At 39.9% G+C, this 14295-nt stretch overlaps 1 protein-coding gene across 1 annotated transcript in view; it reads right to left on the bottom strand.

Annotated features, from left to right (window-relative positions):
* The window catches only part of RASGEF1A (RasGEF domain family member 1A), a 52004-nt gene extending 38758 nt beyond the window's left edge, over nt 1-13246 (bottom strand). Inside the window, exon 1 of the mRNA XM_082286077.1 lies at nt 13167-13246. Within this exon, the coding sequence (XP_082142203.1) occupies nt 13167-13184 (18 nt within the window). The 5' untranslated portion in view covers nt 13185-13246. The remainder of the gene's footprint in view (nt 1-13166) is intronic.
* Between the last annotated feature and the right edge of the window lie 1049 nt (nt 13247-14295).

Below are 14295 nucleotides of genomic sequence, written 5' to 3'. Positions count from 1 at the left end.
TACTTAGATTTATCTTGAAGTTGCCTGTTCAGTTTCCAGCCAAGATCTCTGCTCAGTTTAAACCAAAGTTTTTACAGACCGGAAGGGGTTGATGGCTCTTCATTAGCAACAGATAAAAACTAGCAAAATACAGTTTGAACTGGATTCAGCATTTGCAGACAACAGGAAGATCAGTACCTATAACTGAAAATCTAGTCCCTTGTTTTATAAATAGACCACAGTTCTTGTCTGCACCTTTCAATTCTTCTTTTCATATTGTTGACTAATAAATAGTGCAAGATGTTGATTAAAAAAAATGATTTTTTTCCCTCCCAAAGAATGATTAATAGCATGCCTGTTGGGCACTCAGTTTACTTTAAAGTCACCTACTTGTTTTCAGAGATTTGTAATTAAGTGTCTTGCTTTGTTCATTTTTGTGTACTTTGGTTTCATATTTTGACTAAATTAGTTCATATTTGAAATACTGACATAGTTGAAAAGGAAAGATGTTTAAGAAGTCTATTATGCTAAAATGCTCCCAAGTGTAGTTTTGAAGGTGATAGCTTTAATTTTTCTGTGACATCGTTTGCTGTTGTGTGCTAACCAGTGAGCTTACAGGTAAATTCATGGCTGATTTTTTTTTTTTAAATAGAAATAAAATTGTACCCTTTAGTTGGGTGTTTGAACTCTGGTCTGAGAAATGGTCTGGAATATTGCAGTAGAATAAAATATCTGGAGTTTGCCTCTGAAAAATAAAACAGCTGTTCCCAGAAGTTACAACTGTGGATGAGACCAAACACTACAACAGTTGAAGCCTTCTTGCTTCAACACATTTGGCTACAAGTGGGTGAGTTTAAAGCATTTTCTGTAACCATGTCACAGTTGTTATCTTTGGAAAGATTTGAATACTCATTCAACTGCTAATGATATTCTATCTTTTAAAACCATGAATCAGGTGTTTACAATTTGATGGTTTACAATTCATACTACAAAATACTTACACTATTGTTACAATAATTATAATGATATTTCACATTATTTTTAGACAAGCTTTTTTCCTGCTTAAATATCTTAAAATTCACTAAAGGCACTTATGCTCAAAGTATTTGAACAGGAGTTCTGGTTCGATCCCTTTTAAGTACAAAAGGCTTTAGACACCCTGTTGCTGTGTTCTCCTTCACCCACAAGCAAGGACCTCTCATGGCCATTGGTGATACATGTGGAATTCTTTCAAGAAATCAGTGAGGTTTTGTCTTTTTTTTTCTTCCCCATATGAAAAAGTAACCTTTGTTAGGAACAGCTAGCTGTCAATGCAGTCCTCAAACCTGAGCCACCTAAGTAATCTGCTCACTTTTCTGATTGCTTTGAGGAGCATTCCCTTACAGCTATGGCAAATGTCCCAGCATAATTTTTCATATCCTTTTAGTGATAATTTGTGCTCAGTTTTCAGCTGCAAAGGACTAAAAGCACATTTCAAGCCCACACAAAGTCTGACGAGAGCTCGTGACTGTCTACAATTTAGAACAGCAGGCTACATGTTCCCTGTTGCAGCAGAGGAGATGGTCAAGATTTGGTTTATTTAGGCTTTCTTTTTTAGCATTATTAAATTACAGATGATATCTACCAGAAAAAAAAAAAAAATTAAACCCACCAATTCTTTTTTTTTTAAGTTCCATGCTAGCAGAATAAACTTAGTAAGACTATGAGAAAAAAAGAGAGTAAGGGTGGATTGATGATGCAGAGGAGTTTACTTCTTAGCATGTTGGTGAATAATAAGGAAAGGAAAATCAGCCCAGGAAAGGCATCACTCACCTCGTAGGCTTTTAATCTTTCCCCAAAGGCCTGTCCTGCAAATCCCTCGAAGTCCCATGTTCTGCTACCAGTGGTTTTTTGCTACCCATCTTTTCCTTCCCCTCCTCCAGCCGTCCTCTTGCCCCTTCCCCCCACTTCCTATTAAAAGGAAAGCTACTGAAAGCTCGTAAGTAACAGACTCATGCTTTCAATCAAAGGAGAGAGCTGAATAGCCTTCCACTCAGAGCGAGTTCAGCGGATCTGGAGTCAGGGCCCCTTCATTAATGAGAAAGGAATCTGGTCACCTTCTGAAATCTTTCAGCACTCCCTCAAGCTGCCTGAACCACACAACTTGCGTTTCTCATAAATTTCCCCACTGTGTCCACAGTTCCATTCTCTCTTTCTCTCCTCCCTCTCTTGAAAGCTAAATATGCAAAGGCAATTTCCCTGCTCTTGCTGGGTCCGTGATCTTTGCTCATTAGGAGATCCATTTCAAATTAATTTCTTCCCCTGGCCCCCCAACGCTTGGTTTCAGTGAAAAAAATGGTTGGGCTTAGAATTATAAGCAAGAAAACATAACATTTGCATCAGGCTTGTCAAGCATCTGTGCAATGCAGATCTGAACACTGGTTTTGATTCTCAGGCTCAGTGGTTTCCACTGGCAGTTTTCTCACTCAAGCATCTTCTTTCAGTTCACACCAGTTGAGTTTTGTTTTGAGTTTATAGGGGTTGCAAACCCTGGAAATTCAAATGCAGAGCTCAACTGAAACAGCTGCTGTCCTCTCTTTAGGTCCAAACCATATTGCCACCTAAGATACTAAAATCATCCTTATCTCCTGAAACTTACCTCAGGTTTGCTGAAAACCTCATAAGCCTAGCATGGTACCTGCTTGGTTTGGGAACATTTTATTAGCTGATTTATTAGCTCATTTTTTTAACGAATTCTATATCATCAGTATGAATATATACTACATCAGGAATTGTATCATTTAATGTTTTGTCAGAAATAGGAAGGCATTCTTTGTCATTATTTAAAAAATGAATTTTTTGCTGCATCTGTATCTATGCTGTCCGTAATGTGAAAGGAATAGCTACTGTCAATGAGAGAATAAAGGAGAATAAAGCAGTGGGGAAAGACATCATGCATGATTTCTGTCAGAGGCACAAAACAAGTACCCAGTTGTTATCCTGTGGATGGTCTTAGTACTTTGGTCTGGGGAAAAATGTTTTGGTAGCACTCCTGCTGTGATCACATAGGTAAATATAAATGACTTTTCTTGTTACAGGTATGGGGAAAGATGCATTGCATGTAGGAATGTGAACTGAAAAGGAATGGGAGTTGATAAGAAATGGGTGTTTTATAGATGCAGTGTAGCTGAGCCTTGGTTTAGGTTTTGATAGTGCCTTTAACATGAGGTAATTTCAGTTCTCATTCTTACATGGAAACAGTTATGTTATGCTCAAAATTCAGTAAATAGCCAAATTCTGACTTCTTTGGTCTTTAGATCCGTTCCACTTCAAGAGTTATAATTTTCTATTAATGCATAACTGATAGTGAACATTTTTGTGTTAATCTCACTGGTTGGCACCAATGTAGTATGACTTTTTCTACTAAGAAAGAGAAAATAATTTTGATTGTTGAGTTCTGTTTGTTATTTTATGTTGATGTTACACACAGCTCGAGGATATAGAGACTGACTGAATCTGAAAATCTGAGTGAAAAGTACATAGAATTCTTGAATAAAAAAGAGATATCTTGTCAAAACAAGCCCTGTGCAATAAAGATTTCCATGGCAGAAAAGAATGAGGAGAGAATGTACAACTGGAATACTGTGTATGGGATGTCAATTCCCGTGGGTGCTGATTGCTTGCTAATTTAAACAGATATTATGAGTGCTCAGAACCAGGGTACAAAATGCTGGCAGTAGCTTTCTCTGCCTGACAATCATGTAAAAAGAATATTTTTTTACTGGAATTAGAGATTTAGCTCTAAGATTATGGGCTCAACAAACTATGTTCCCCTCTGCTCCTCTTGCACTTGGTTGTTGGAGGTTTTTTTCCATGCCTTAAGTAACTTCATGGAAAATAATTGGGTCAGAACACAGGGACGAGGGTATGAGGAGCAGCAGTGCTGTAGCAGTGAGTTGAGCTGCTGATGCATCCGAAGGCCATCACTGCAGCAAGCGGCGGTGCAATGTGCCAAAGGGTGTCAGCTTGTTGTGACTCAGCCACTGGCACGGGAACAGACGAGCGCTTGTTCCTGGTGCCAGTGGTGAATATCCTTAAGGCTACGTCTTTGTGCTCCTGCCCGTGCCTACTCTTGCAGCTGTTCGGTGGCAGTGCCTGCTGGCAGGCTCCAGAGCAGCCTACATAGTACAGGGGAAGAGTTTGCTTCTGCTCTCCAGGCTTGTTTTCACACTAGAGGCTTTTATCTCCTTGCCATCACTTCAAGGCAGAGAAGGGTGCTGCTGCCTGCCGTGATGCACCATGGTGCTCAGGCTGTGCCCTCCGAGTGCTCCTGTGACCCAGCCTCCAGGGCGGCCTCTGGCCTCCCTCACCTGCTTGGGGAGCTCAGCCTCCCTGCCCAGCCCCACTCCCCAGTGCTGCCCAGATGGCTCTGCCGCCTCATAGTCCTACTTGCTACTCTCTGCCCTTTGGAAAATCAAGAAATCCATGTTTTAAAATATAAGAGTCCTCTCATTGCTTGGTACTAGTATTGCTTTGAAATGTAGCCAGTGTTCCCTTGTACTTCAAAGAGGCCGCTCCGGGTTAGTTCTCCCAACAGAGATCTATTCCCGAGGGATTTGTGTGAGCTGTGTGCTTCAGGAGAGCCTTGGGGCCCTGTTGTGCCAAAGCCAGGCAGCGAGGGGGTCCTGGCTGCAGCCCCTAAGCTCTGGGTGTTGCATGTGCAGGTGGAAGCGATGTCCTGCGTCACATACTGGGTGAATCATGGCTGCAGGAGAGCCTGGCTGGCCTGGACCCATCACTAGTTTCTTCCTTGCCAAGTGCCATCTGAACGTTTGACTTCCATTTTCCGGCATTGCTTGGCCTCTCCCCTCTGGAAGCACAGGGATTGTTTGAGTCCCCGTGCTGCAATGACCTGCTTTTTTCAGGATTTTTCCAGTTAAGATCACTAGGAAGAACAAGCTGAAGCTCCTTGCAGTGGTTAAAACTTGTGTATTGCTATAACAGCAAATGGCATGAGAAATTTCAAGGACTGCTTGATCGTGAACTGTTCCCTGCAGATGTGCCCAGAAGAAGTTTATTTAAAACTTGTGTTCCTATTTCAGTTTTCTGAGAGGGCCATTCAGGCTCTATTAAATTCTGCCGAATAGAAAATAAATTAAGTTTTAGTGTCATCTATCTTCTGTATTCTTATGATTTTAGAATTGATTAAAAACCTGTTTACTGTTACAGGGCCTGCTCTGAATTTTTCAGGTAGGCAGAGTGTGATTCTTTGAATTATTTAAGGCTGTGCTGGAACAGTTACCTGTTTACTTTTCTATTGCTACTAAATTTCAGAAAAGGCTAAGAGGGGTAAAAATTATCTCTGTTTATTCATGCAAAACATCTCTACAAGTTCCACTGTTGCCCCCCAGCAAGGACCATCCCTAAAACCAATTTAAAATTTGGGGCTGTAAGCCCAGAGCCTTCTGTTTTGTTACTGCTGAGGTTAGTGAGTCAAGGGTCATGGCATTAATCAGTGACCATGGTGCAGAACAGAGTTGCTAAACTTGAGGTGAAATTTGAGCTTGCTGTCATGGGAACAGAGTGGGGAAGGCAGCATTTGGGAAGAGCCAGCCTTACCCTGGCCAGGGGGAGAGAGCCTGGTAAGGGCACCTCTGCCTGGAGCACTGGTTTAGTGCTGATTGCATCTGTGCATGTGCGTGTGTGCTGCATTTAATCTTAATTTATGGGTTTTCCTCTATCCTTTAACAAGTCTGCTAGAGTCTGTTCCCTAAAAATTAAGGTCAGTCATCACATGCCTAATTATTGGTCTGAGTGGTGAGAAAGTACCAAAGAGTAAGAGCAAACTCCACAACCACCCCTGAAGTTTCTGAGATGTTATCTTAGTCCAGCAGTGACTGATGCCCTAAATTCTTTACTCAGTTCACAAGTTTTCTTTAGCACAAGCAGCCCTTAAAGAAAGGAGCTGTTAGCAGTGTGTACAGCTTTTACAGTACAGTTCTGAGTCACGATACTGGAAGGTGCAGAGTAGATGTATTGCCTGTCAATTTCTTATTATTAATTACAAGAGAGGCCTACTTCATGCAGATTCTCCCTTTCTTTCATGCAGTCAGACAGCCTGACTTCTTTATTTTTATTGTTTAATTTGTGATCAAAACAGGAAGATGCTGCCTTTGTTAAGAAATCTATCTAAATTAAGAGATTGTTATTTCTTTCTTTAGAATACACAAATCAAATTTCATGGTCTTATTCAAGGCAGAGAATCTTTTCTCCTGGGTATCACCAGTCTACAGGGAAAGTTATTGCATTTTAATATAATTCCTGAAACATTAATCACAGGGGCTATAGTTTTGCAAGAGGCAAAGCTTTAGTTGTTTACAGTCTGTTAAGCTATTTATTTACTATGTGTTCTCACTCCTCCCTTAAGACCTTCAGAAAAGAAAAATATAAGGGGATAGCAGTTCCTTTTCTCATTTAAGTATGTAAACATGGTTTTCAGAGCTTTTTTTCCTGTGGCAAAAGCAAGGTCAGAAGATAATATAAAATAATGGGTCCAAACTAGATTCTGGTTATAATTTGAAAGCATTCAGTACTGTCTGGTTTTCGTCCTAAAATACATATGGATGCCCCATGACACAAGTCAGAGAAACCTGGCAATTGCTTTAATTTGTCCCCAGTCTCTGCCCATAGACCTGGGCACAGGGCAGAGGTCTGGTCACACCCCACTTCAGCTTAGTGTGCTTCCTGCAGCTCTGCTATCCTAACTTGCCCATCTGCTCCAAGTAGAGCAGCATTATTCTTCTTGTTTCAAGTGGTTATCAAAGCCAGTGATAGATGTTGTTCAGCCCTGCATCTGCAGACACCAGTGGGTGAGACAAAGCTGCCCTCAGTGTGGTAGGGCTGTTCTAGTTTACTTTCAAACATCCAGTTTGGCTAAAAGGGTTGCGTGTATTACTGAGATTTACAGTACCAGTTTTAGGATTCACTTACTCTGTCTTGTAAGGAAGGCTATTACTTGAATAAAAAGAAAAATAAAGAAGCAACATGCATTTCTGTTATTGGCTGGTGGCAAAACCAGTAATGGGATGCCTATTGCTGATGATAAACATGTGCAGTCTCTGAAAGCAAATTAAATTTTGGCCAGACTATTTCTAGATGGTGTTTTCCTAACTTCTTGCCTTTTGGTGGGTAAATTATATTGCTTTTTCAGATTACATTTATTTCAAACCCCATTTCTCATTAAAAAAATAAAATTAAAACATATCAGAAAAATCAGACTTATTTTCAGTCTTCTATTTTTCACTGTCAGTTTCCCAAACTATTCCCTTTCTCAAGGGATTTAAATATATGAACTTCTAAAAACAGAGATAGGCAGTTTCTCTTCTTCTTTTTCTTTTCTTTTCAAGGGATTTATTTTTCCTTAGTGCCTGTAAGGCGGGAGCCCTGGAGATTTGAAGCTTCTTTCATCCTCCAAAATGTCAGCAATTTCAAAGAAGTGGGTTCCTGTACACTTCTTTTGACATGCTCTATAGTACTTTTCAAACTTGACTTGCAAGCTCTTTCTCTGCAGGTAGAGGCACTGTGGGCAGGGGACACATTTATACCTTAGATTCTGGCTGAAACAATCACCAGGGAGAGGACAGCACCCTGACACAAGCAAGCTGCGCATAGTCCAAATGATTGACAAAGCTTTTTTTGCATCTTCACCCTCTTCCTTCTGAAGTCTGCAAAGTATCAAACTCATACAGCTGAGAGGTAGCTTTAGGGTGTCTTGGCTTTCTGTTTCTCTAGTGGGAAGACACATCAGAAACCATCAAACAAAACCAGCGGTGTCATGTCCATTTCTGTCACAGTCTGTGATCTGCACAGAGCAAGAACTCTCAGCCTTCAGCTCGAGTTTCTTCTTTCTGGGTTGCAAAGTACCAGGTGGCAGAGCTGGAGGTTTGCTTAGGCTCATGCGCAGGACTCCAGCGCATCTCTTTGGTGAGACCAGAAGATGATGGGGAGCGAAGGGAAGCAGGGAATAGAAATAAATCCTCTTCCTGGTAACCAAAGCCAGCAGTGGTAATGAAGAGGCCAGCAATTGATAGGACAGGAGAGGAATGTAATTAATGCTGCCAAAGACAGCTGGGCCACATATTGGATTAGTAAGGAGACGGGATCAAGGCAGGGCATGGACCTGCTGGGGCCACAGCAGGAGGTGTGGATGAGCTGGGAAAGTAGTGCATGTGAGGAGGGAATGCAGAAAAGAGGGTGAAGATATAGGAACACAGAAGTGGGTCAGGGTCTATTTGACACTAAAGCTATTTAAAACTTCTGAAAAGTTACTTTCTCCACACATGTGTACTGCATGTTGCTTTCTTTGAGGAAGGAAAGGTTCTTCCCATGTCAATATGAATGAAGAATTTTAATGCAAATGTCCCCTCAGATTTGTGTCGTGTATTCTGGGCAAAATAAGTGGTCGTGGGGTTTTGTAAACAAAGATATTAATGTGCAACAAAAATATCTGCTTTATTTTTTTTTTTAATGGTATATTATGGTGTTGAGGAAAGGTTACTTTTTCGTTTTGGTCTGTGCTCAGGATTTCATTATTTTATAATGTGTGAAGAGTGCAGCTGTTGTACCACTTAGATTTTAATGGTTTAAGCAAGGGCATAAGTGTAATACAATTAGAGGATATTGTTTGATAATGCAGGAAGGGATCTTCTGAACATTTTTATTTGGGAGAAGAACTGTACCCTTCCAAAGAGAAAACCTTCTAGTTCTGGCTGAAACCTCCTCCCACAATTTTCAGCCCTTAAAGCATAAAAAGATTGATCCTGGGCAGTCCTCAGAATATTGCTTTTTTTACATCCTCAAGGTGCAAACCATAGTTTTTCGATGTAAAAGCTGTTATTGCATCTTAATTGAAGTCTGCATAGTAATAACCTACAGGTAAAATTCTGCAGAGCATGAAGATATGTTGGATGAGTTTATTGGGGCTTGGAGTATTATTTATGGGTATAGATAGCTGCATCTCATTCAATTTAAATATCCTAGAGTGCATTTAAAGCAAGTTTATTTAAACTAAACCCATAATCAAGTATTGTTCTTTCTCTGTGTGGTCTTAATTTTTAAAGTCTTTTTCAATGGAATGCTAATTATGTGTCAAATCTTTCAGTAGCATACAAAAATTTTCTATTAAAAAAATAGCTGGGATTATATTAAGAGAAACTCGACTCCTTTTTTTCTGAAAGAAAAAAAGAATGGCTAGTTTAAGAACAGGGTGAGAGGATCTCTAGGACTTAAAGGAATCTTAACAGTTGTGAAAAGATCAAAGCAGCAAACTGAAATATGTATTTTCATATGCATGTTTGAGAAATAACATTTTATACAGAAAAAAATCTTGGATGTTTGGTTTTTTTCCTTCTTGATATGTTTTTTCTATTCCCATGGAAATAAAACAAGCAGTGTTCTGCCATACTAAACTGAATGAAACACACTGTTCTTGTTCTGCTTCATGTTGCTTTATCCTTCGAAGCATACAAGAATCAAATTTGGAAGCTCTTGTTCCGTGAGACCCCGAGGTTCCTGGGCTATCACACTGGGTCCTCTTCTGACAGGGGTTTTACTGCGTGGGACAGATGTGCTACAGCTTCCCTGCTGCAAATAGGAATGTTTATTTTACTTATGGAATGCTGATTGCTTAGCTGTCCTATTTTGCAAAGCTGTGTGAAGATAAGGAGAAGGAGAGAACACTTAGAAGAAAGGAAAATTCAAACCATAGGTTTGGTGCTGTCAGAGGGAGTGGGTGTTATATGTGGGAGGTAAAGGTGTAGGTAAAAGGAGTGACATTTACTGAACTTATTGCTCAGGCTCCTTGCAGTTCAGCTATGCCTACTGATGGTATTTGTAAAGCAGCCCACATGTGAAACAGGAAAAGCTGACCTAATACTGAAAAAGATTTAAAATAATATAGAAATCACCAACTTTCATTCTGTCTAAATCTGAAAACTTTTTTAGCAATTCGGAGTAGTCCTTTTTGCCTTTGGAACTATCAAATCTGTCACATACAAAGCCTCTATCAACACAGAGAATGTATTATATTAGAAGTGTTTAATGCCAATAAGTAAAGCCTGTTGAACACGTAAGAACAGGTGTAGGGGTCTTTAGCTGTTGACTGCTACCATTATGTGGATGCCATATGGCTCAGCTGTGCAGTTCTCTGAACTGAATCTTCAGCTGTCCTGTGTGAGTGAAACATCTAAAACTAAACATGCCACGGGAGACAACTGATACAAGGTTTGCTACACAGACAGCAAACCAACCTGCTCTTTATTTACTCTTTAAAATTTTGATAGAGAAAATTAGCCAGGCAGCACTTCGACCATGTTGTTATTTATTCCAGTGAAAGAAATGAAAATCTTTGGTGGGTTATTTTCATGCCATTAAGCTCCTGAAGGCTGACTACCGTGGAGGAGATAATGTAATATGTAGTTGTCAAGTTTGGGATTAATGTATTAGGATGCATAGTTAGTAAAAATCAGTACTTGTCACATCTGTGTGAGTCCCATGAGCTATGACCATCTTGAACATCTCTATTGTTCCAGTCATTTTCAATTTTGTGTCCTACTCTGCAGAATTTCCCAGGAGATGTGATGGGTCAGTGGCAGGCCAAAGATGGGCTCCAGACCTAATCTAATCAATATTGTGACAAACGTAATGAAAGAAGCGATGTCACCTTGGAATCCCAGTAGGTTTTATCAGCTTAGCTCCTAATGGGATGTGACAGCAAGGCTGATTTGTGTCTCCTTAGGACAGGACAGGAGTTGTGCAAGGGCTGCTGCAAGGCTGGCTGTGTGACAAAGGGTAATCTAAGTCCATGACAGTCGCAGCTAAAGGTTGAAACTAGAGGTCCTTCCGTGTCAAAGCATCAAATAATTATTTTGATAACCTTTGTTTCCACGTGAACCATTTATGCATTTATTATATTTTCAGTTCCTCTAATGTCATCTGCATTAAAAAATGACATCTGTTCTGTTTCAGTGGGGAAGTTCTGAAGTTGGTTTCACAAATTAGAAAGCAGTAGTCCCTGTCTTTATATGTATTCTAAGCAAAGCACTTTCACTCCAGTTCTCTGTAATGGTTTTAAATTTTATTTTTAATTGCCCCTTTTTGCAATCACATACAACTAGATCACTTGTGCCCTGTAGGTGACTTTTGCATGAGGCTAAATCAATGATTACTTTTTCCCTGGGATTTCCTCCCTTAGCACTTCTTTACCCTAGGTGTAGTGCTACCTTGGTAGACTTCACTGATGCATTCTGGTGTGCAATCTCAAATTTTTGTACCCTTCTAGTTTTGAAACAGCAGCTTTGTTAAAGAATGTTTTTATGATAACTTCATTTTCTGTGATCAGGGTTGTATATATTACTAAAACTGACAAGTTTTCACCCTTAATTCTTATGATTTCCCCTTTTTCTGCCCAGCTAGGTTCAACTACTCACCTCATCTCTTGCCTTAATAGTTTCTCTGTTCTTAAGTGTTGTCCCCATACTGTGATTCTCTGTCTAAAAATTATTCTCAAGGCATTTGCTTGCTTTGTCTCTTTACCTTTAACTTTCCCCCTCAAGATGGATGGCAATTACTGTCAAAATGTTCTCATGCATAGAAATCCTGTGACATGTGGATCTCTTGAACATCTAGAAAGTTGCAGAGATATTACTAAAGTAACTATCAGGGTTGGTAAAAAAGCTCTTGAATATTATTCCCTCCCATTGTGGAATTAACCTTTAAATTTTCCTGTGAAAATTTACCAAGTTCTTCACTACACATATGATTTTTTTAATATGAAAACATCTGTTTTATCCTTTAATGTAAGACCAATCTCATTTTCAATTATTCAAGTTTTCTATATGAGTATTTCCATGAATTGCCTTGATATGTAAAGCTTGTATGCTCTTTGATAGCAGAGCAAAGCTGCCTTATACTTTTTACTAATCCTGCAATTACATTCTGCAGAGCCTTTTTACTTTCCTTAATATGAAACTAAACCCTCCTCTCACCTACTCCTTTACATAACCAATGCACTAAGAATTATGGACATGACAGCTAAATCCGGCTTTTAAATCCCAGGCACAGTAGCTATGTGCTGTTGCTGCTCAGTGTTTCTTTCTAATAAGCTATACACAGTGCAATATCTTATTAGTTAATTTGAAAATCATTTCTCAAGGGATTGCACGACTTATGTGCATCAGGTCCCTACCAATCCACTTAAAGCTTTAATTCACCAGATAGAGAAACTTAGTCCAGAGTCGGATCTTATTTGTTGCAGCAGAAACCTTTATTTCTCTGTAAGGTATCATGATAGTGGTTTTGGTGTAGCAGAAGTTAAAATGAAAGCATCCCTTTGCAATTTTTTGAAAATAAAACCTATTTTTTTGATCTTACAGAAAATATTTTTTATTCTGTTGCATAAGGTGACAGCAGGTGCATATTGCAATTCAAATGCCCTGTTACTCTTGAAATTACAGCGTTGCTGCTTAACTTGGAAAAGGAGGGACTGAGAGAAATCTTTGAGAAGAAGTACCTATCTTTGCTGCAAATATTTGAAACTTGACTGCTGATGTTCTGGAAACATCACCTGAGCTTGGGATGGGTTTGACTCCAAAGGACAAATTCAAACATCCCTGCAAGAGAACTTTGATTCTGTGTTTGTGATGCAGTGTACTGCATCACTTTAAACCTGCCTGCACAATACTGAAGCCATCTCACTTGGTGAATATTCATTCAAACATTCAAATCTATGTTTCTGTCTTTTCTGTTACACCACTCCAGAGCAAAAAAAAGTTCACAGACCACAGTAACATGAAATATTAACCTCGGTTTCCATTTCTCCACACCACCATTGCGTAAAGCTACCGCCATGTAATCTTCCTTCTGCGCGGCATCGATTCATTACAAGTGACCCAAGCACGATGCAATGCACAGAATAACCAGTGAATGTATAACCTGAAATTAAATTAAAGCACAATTTTAAGTGTGCTTTCTCTGTAGCATAGCATTAAATCACTGTGTCGTGCATGGCTGTGCGTCTGGGGGTGGCTGAACCCTGCCATACCCAGCACAGAGCTACTGTCACTGTGGTTTTCCTGGAGCCGAACGAGCCTCCTAAAGCACCAGCAGAACACGGAGCAGACAGAAGAGCCCACAGCACTGTGCAGACTTACCTGGCTCTCCAGGACCATGTCCTCTCCCAGCTGGGGTACCCCGGAGCCTGTCCCTGCTCTGTGCTTGCCCAGGAGCCAAGAGCTGCTGTGCCGCTCCTCTGGCTGCGCTCGGGCAGGGAGTGTGGGTAGCCCCGGCTTCCCGTTACCATTATACCCAGAAAAAACGAAAGTACTGCGGAAGGTGCTGCACGGGAGGAAATTCTGAGCCTCAGCTCTCCATTACGTAGGTGTCATGTGCTGGGCACGGACTGGGAACTTCCATTCCTGCTGCCCTTATGCTGCAGCGAAACCAGGGCTGTTCTGCTGTTTCCTCTGCGTTTTGGGTTATAGGAATTGACTTGCTGGTTAAGACCCGTGTAAAGATGTTGTGAAGGAAAGGAAGTAGATTTTGGGCAGGCATTTCTAACTGGCTGTTTTCTTATAACATTGCTGCTAAAATTTCTCCAAAATTCCTGTTTTGGTGTAGTATGACTTAATTTGTTGTTTTCTGGAGTTTTTGTTGGTTTGGGTTTTTTTTGCCGGTTTTGTTTTGATTTTTCTAATATAAAATTCCTACAAAGCTACCTAGAAACTTTATAGTGTATGCTATGGAGATCTGACAGCTCAGAACTAACGCTCTGGAATTAAACTAGCTGGCTTTTTTTTTTTTTTTAAATCAGTTTTTATTTGACCATTCTTTGTACTTGATTTTTGCATAGTAATGTCCAATGCATACCAGAAATTCTTCAGAAGCTCACTTAAATCATACAGGAAGAATTGTAGATGTGTTCTGTCGGGAGACCTGAATCAGTAATAATAAGAAATGAGAAATTCTCTCCATTCCATATATGTCTACAGTGTAAAATCTTCCAATCAGAGGCAAATAAGTAAATAATGAAAGGAATATTCTGTGTAGGTAATTTAGTTTGTAGTTACTGAAGGCATAATGCTAGTGGTGAGGGGGGTCTTGTTTTGTTTTGTGTAAAGGTATAGAAATTTTAATAAGGATGTAGAAATAAGCAGACTGGGGAAACAGAACAATCGGTGAAGAATGAGGAAGAAAACAGAGGTGATGGCAAAAGACGATGACAAAACTTTATGGAAATGGAACTGGCATTTCTATAGAGGAAATGTGAAGGAACAGTTTAGA

Source organism: Coloeus monedula (assembly GCF_965178545.1).
Source record: "Coloeus monedula genome assembly, chromosome: 8".
Classification (NCBI taxonomy): Eukaryota; Metazoa; Chordata; class Aves; order Passeriformes; family Corvidae; genus Coloeus; species Coloeus monedula.
This window is presented reverse-complemented; position numbering and strand designations above follow the sequence as displayed.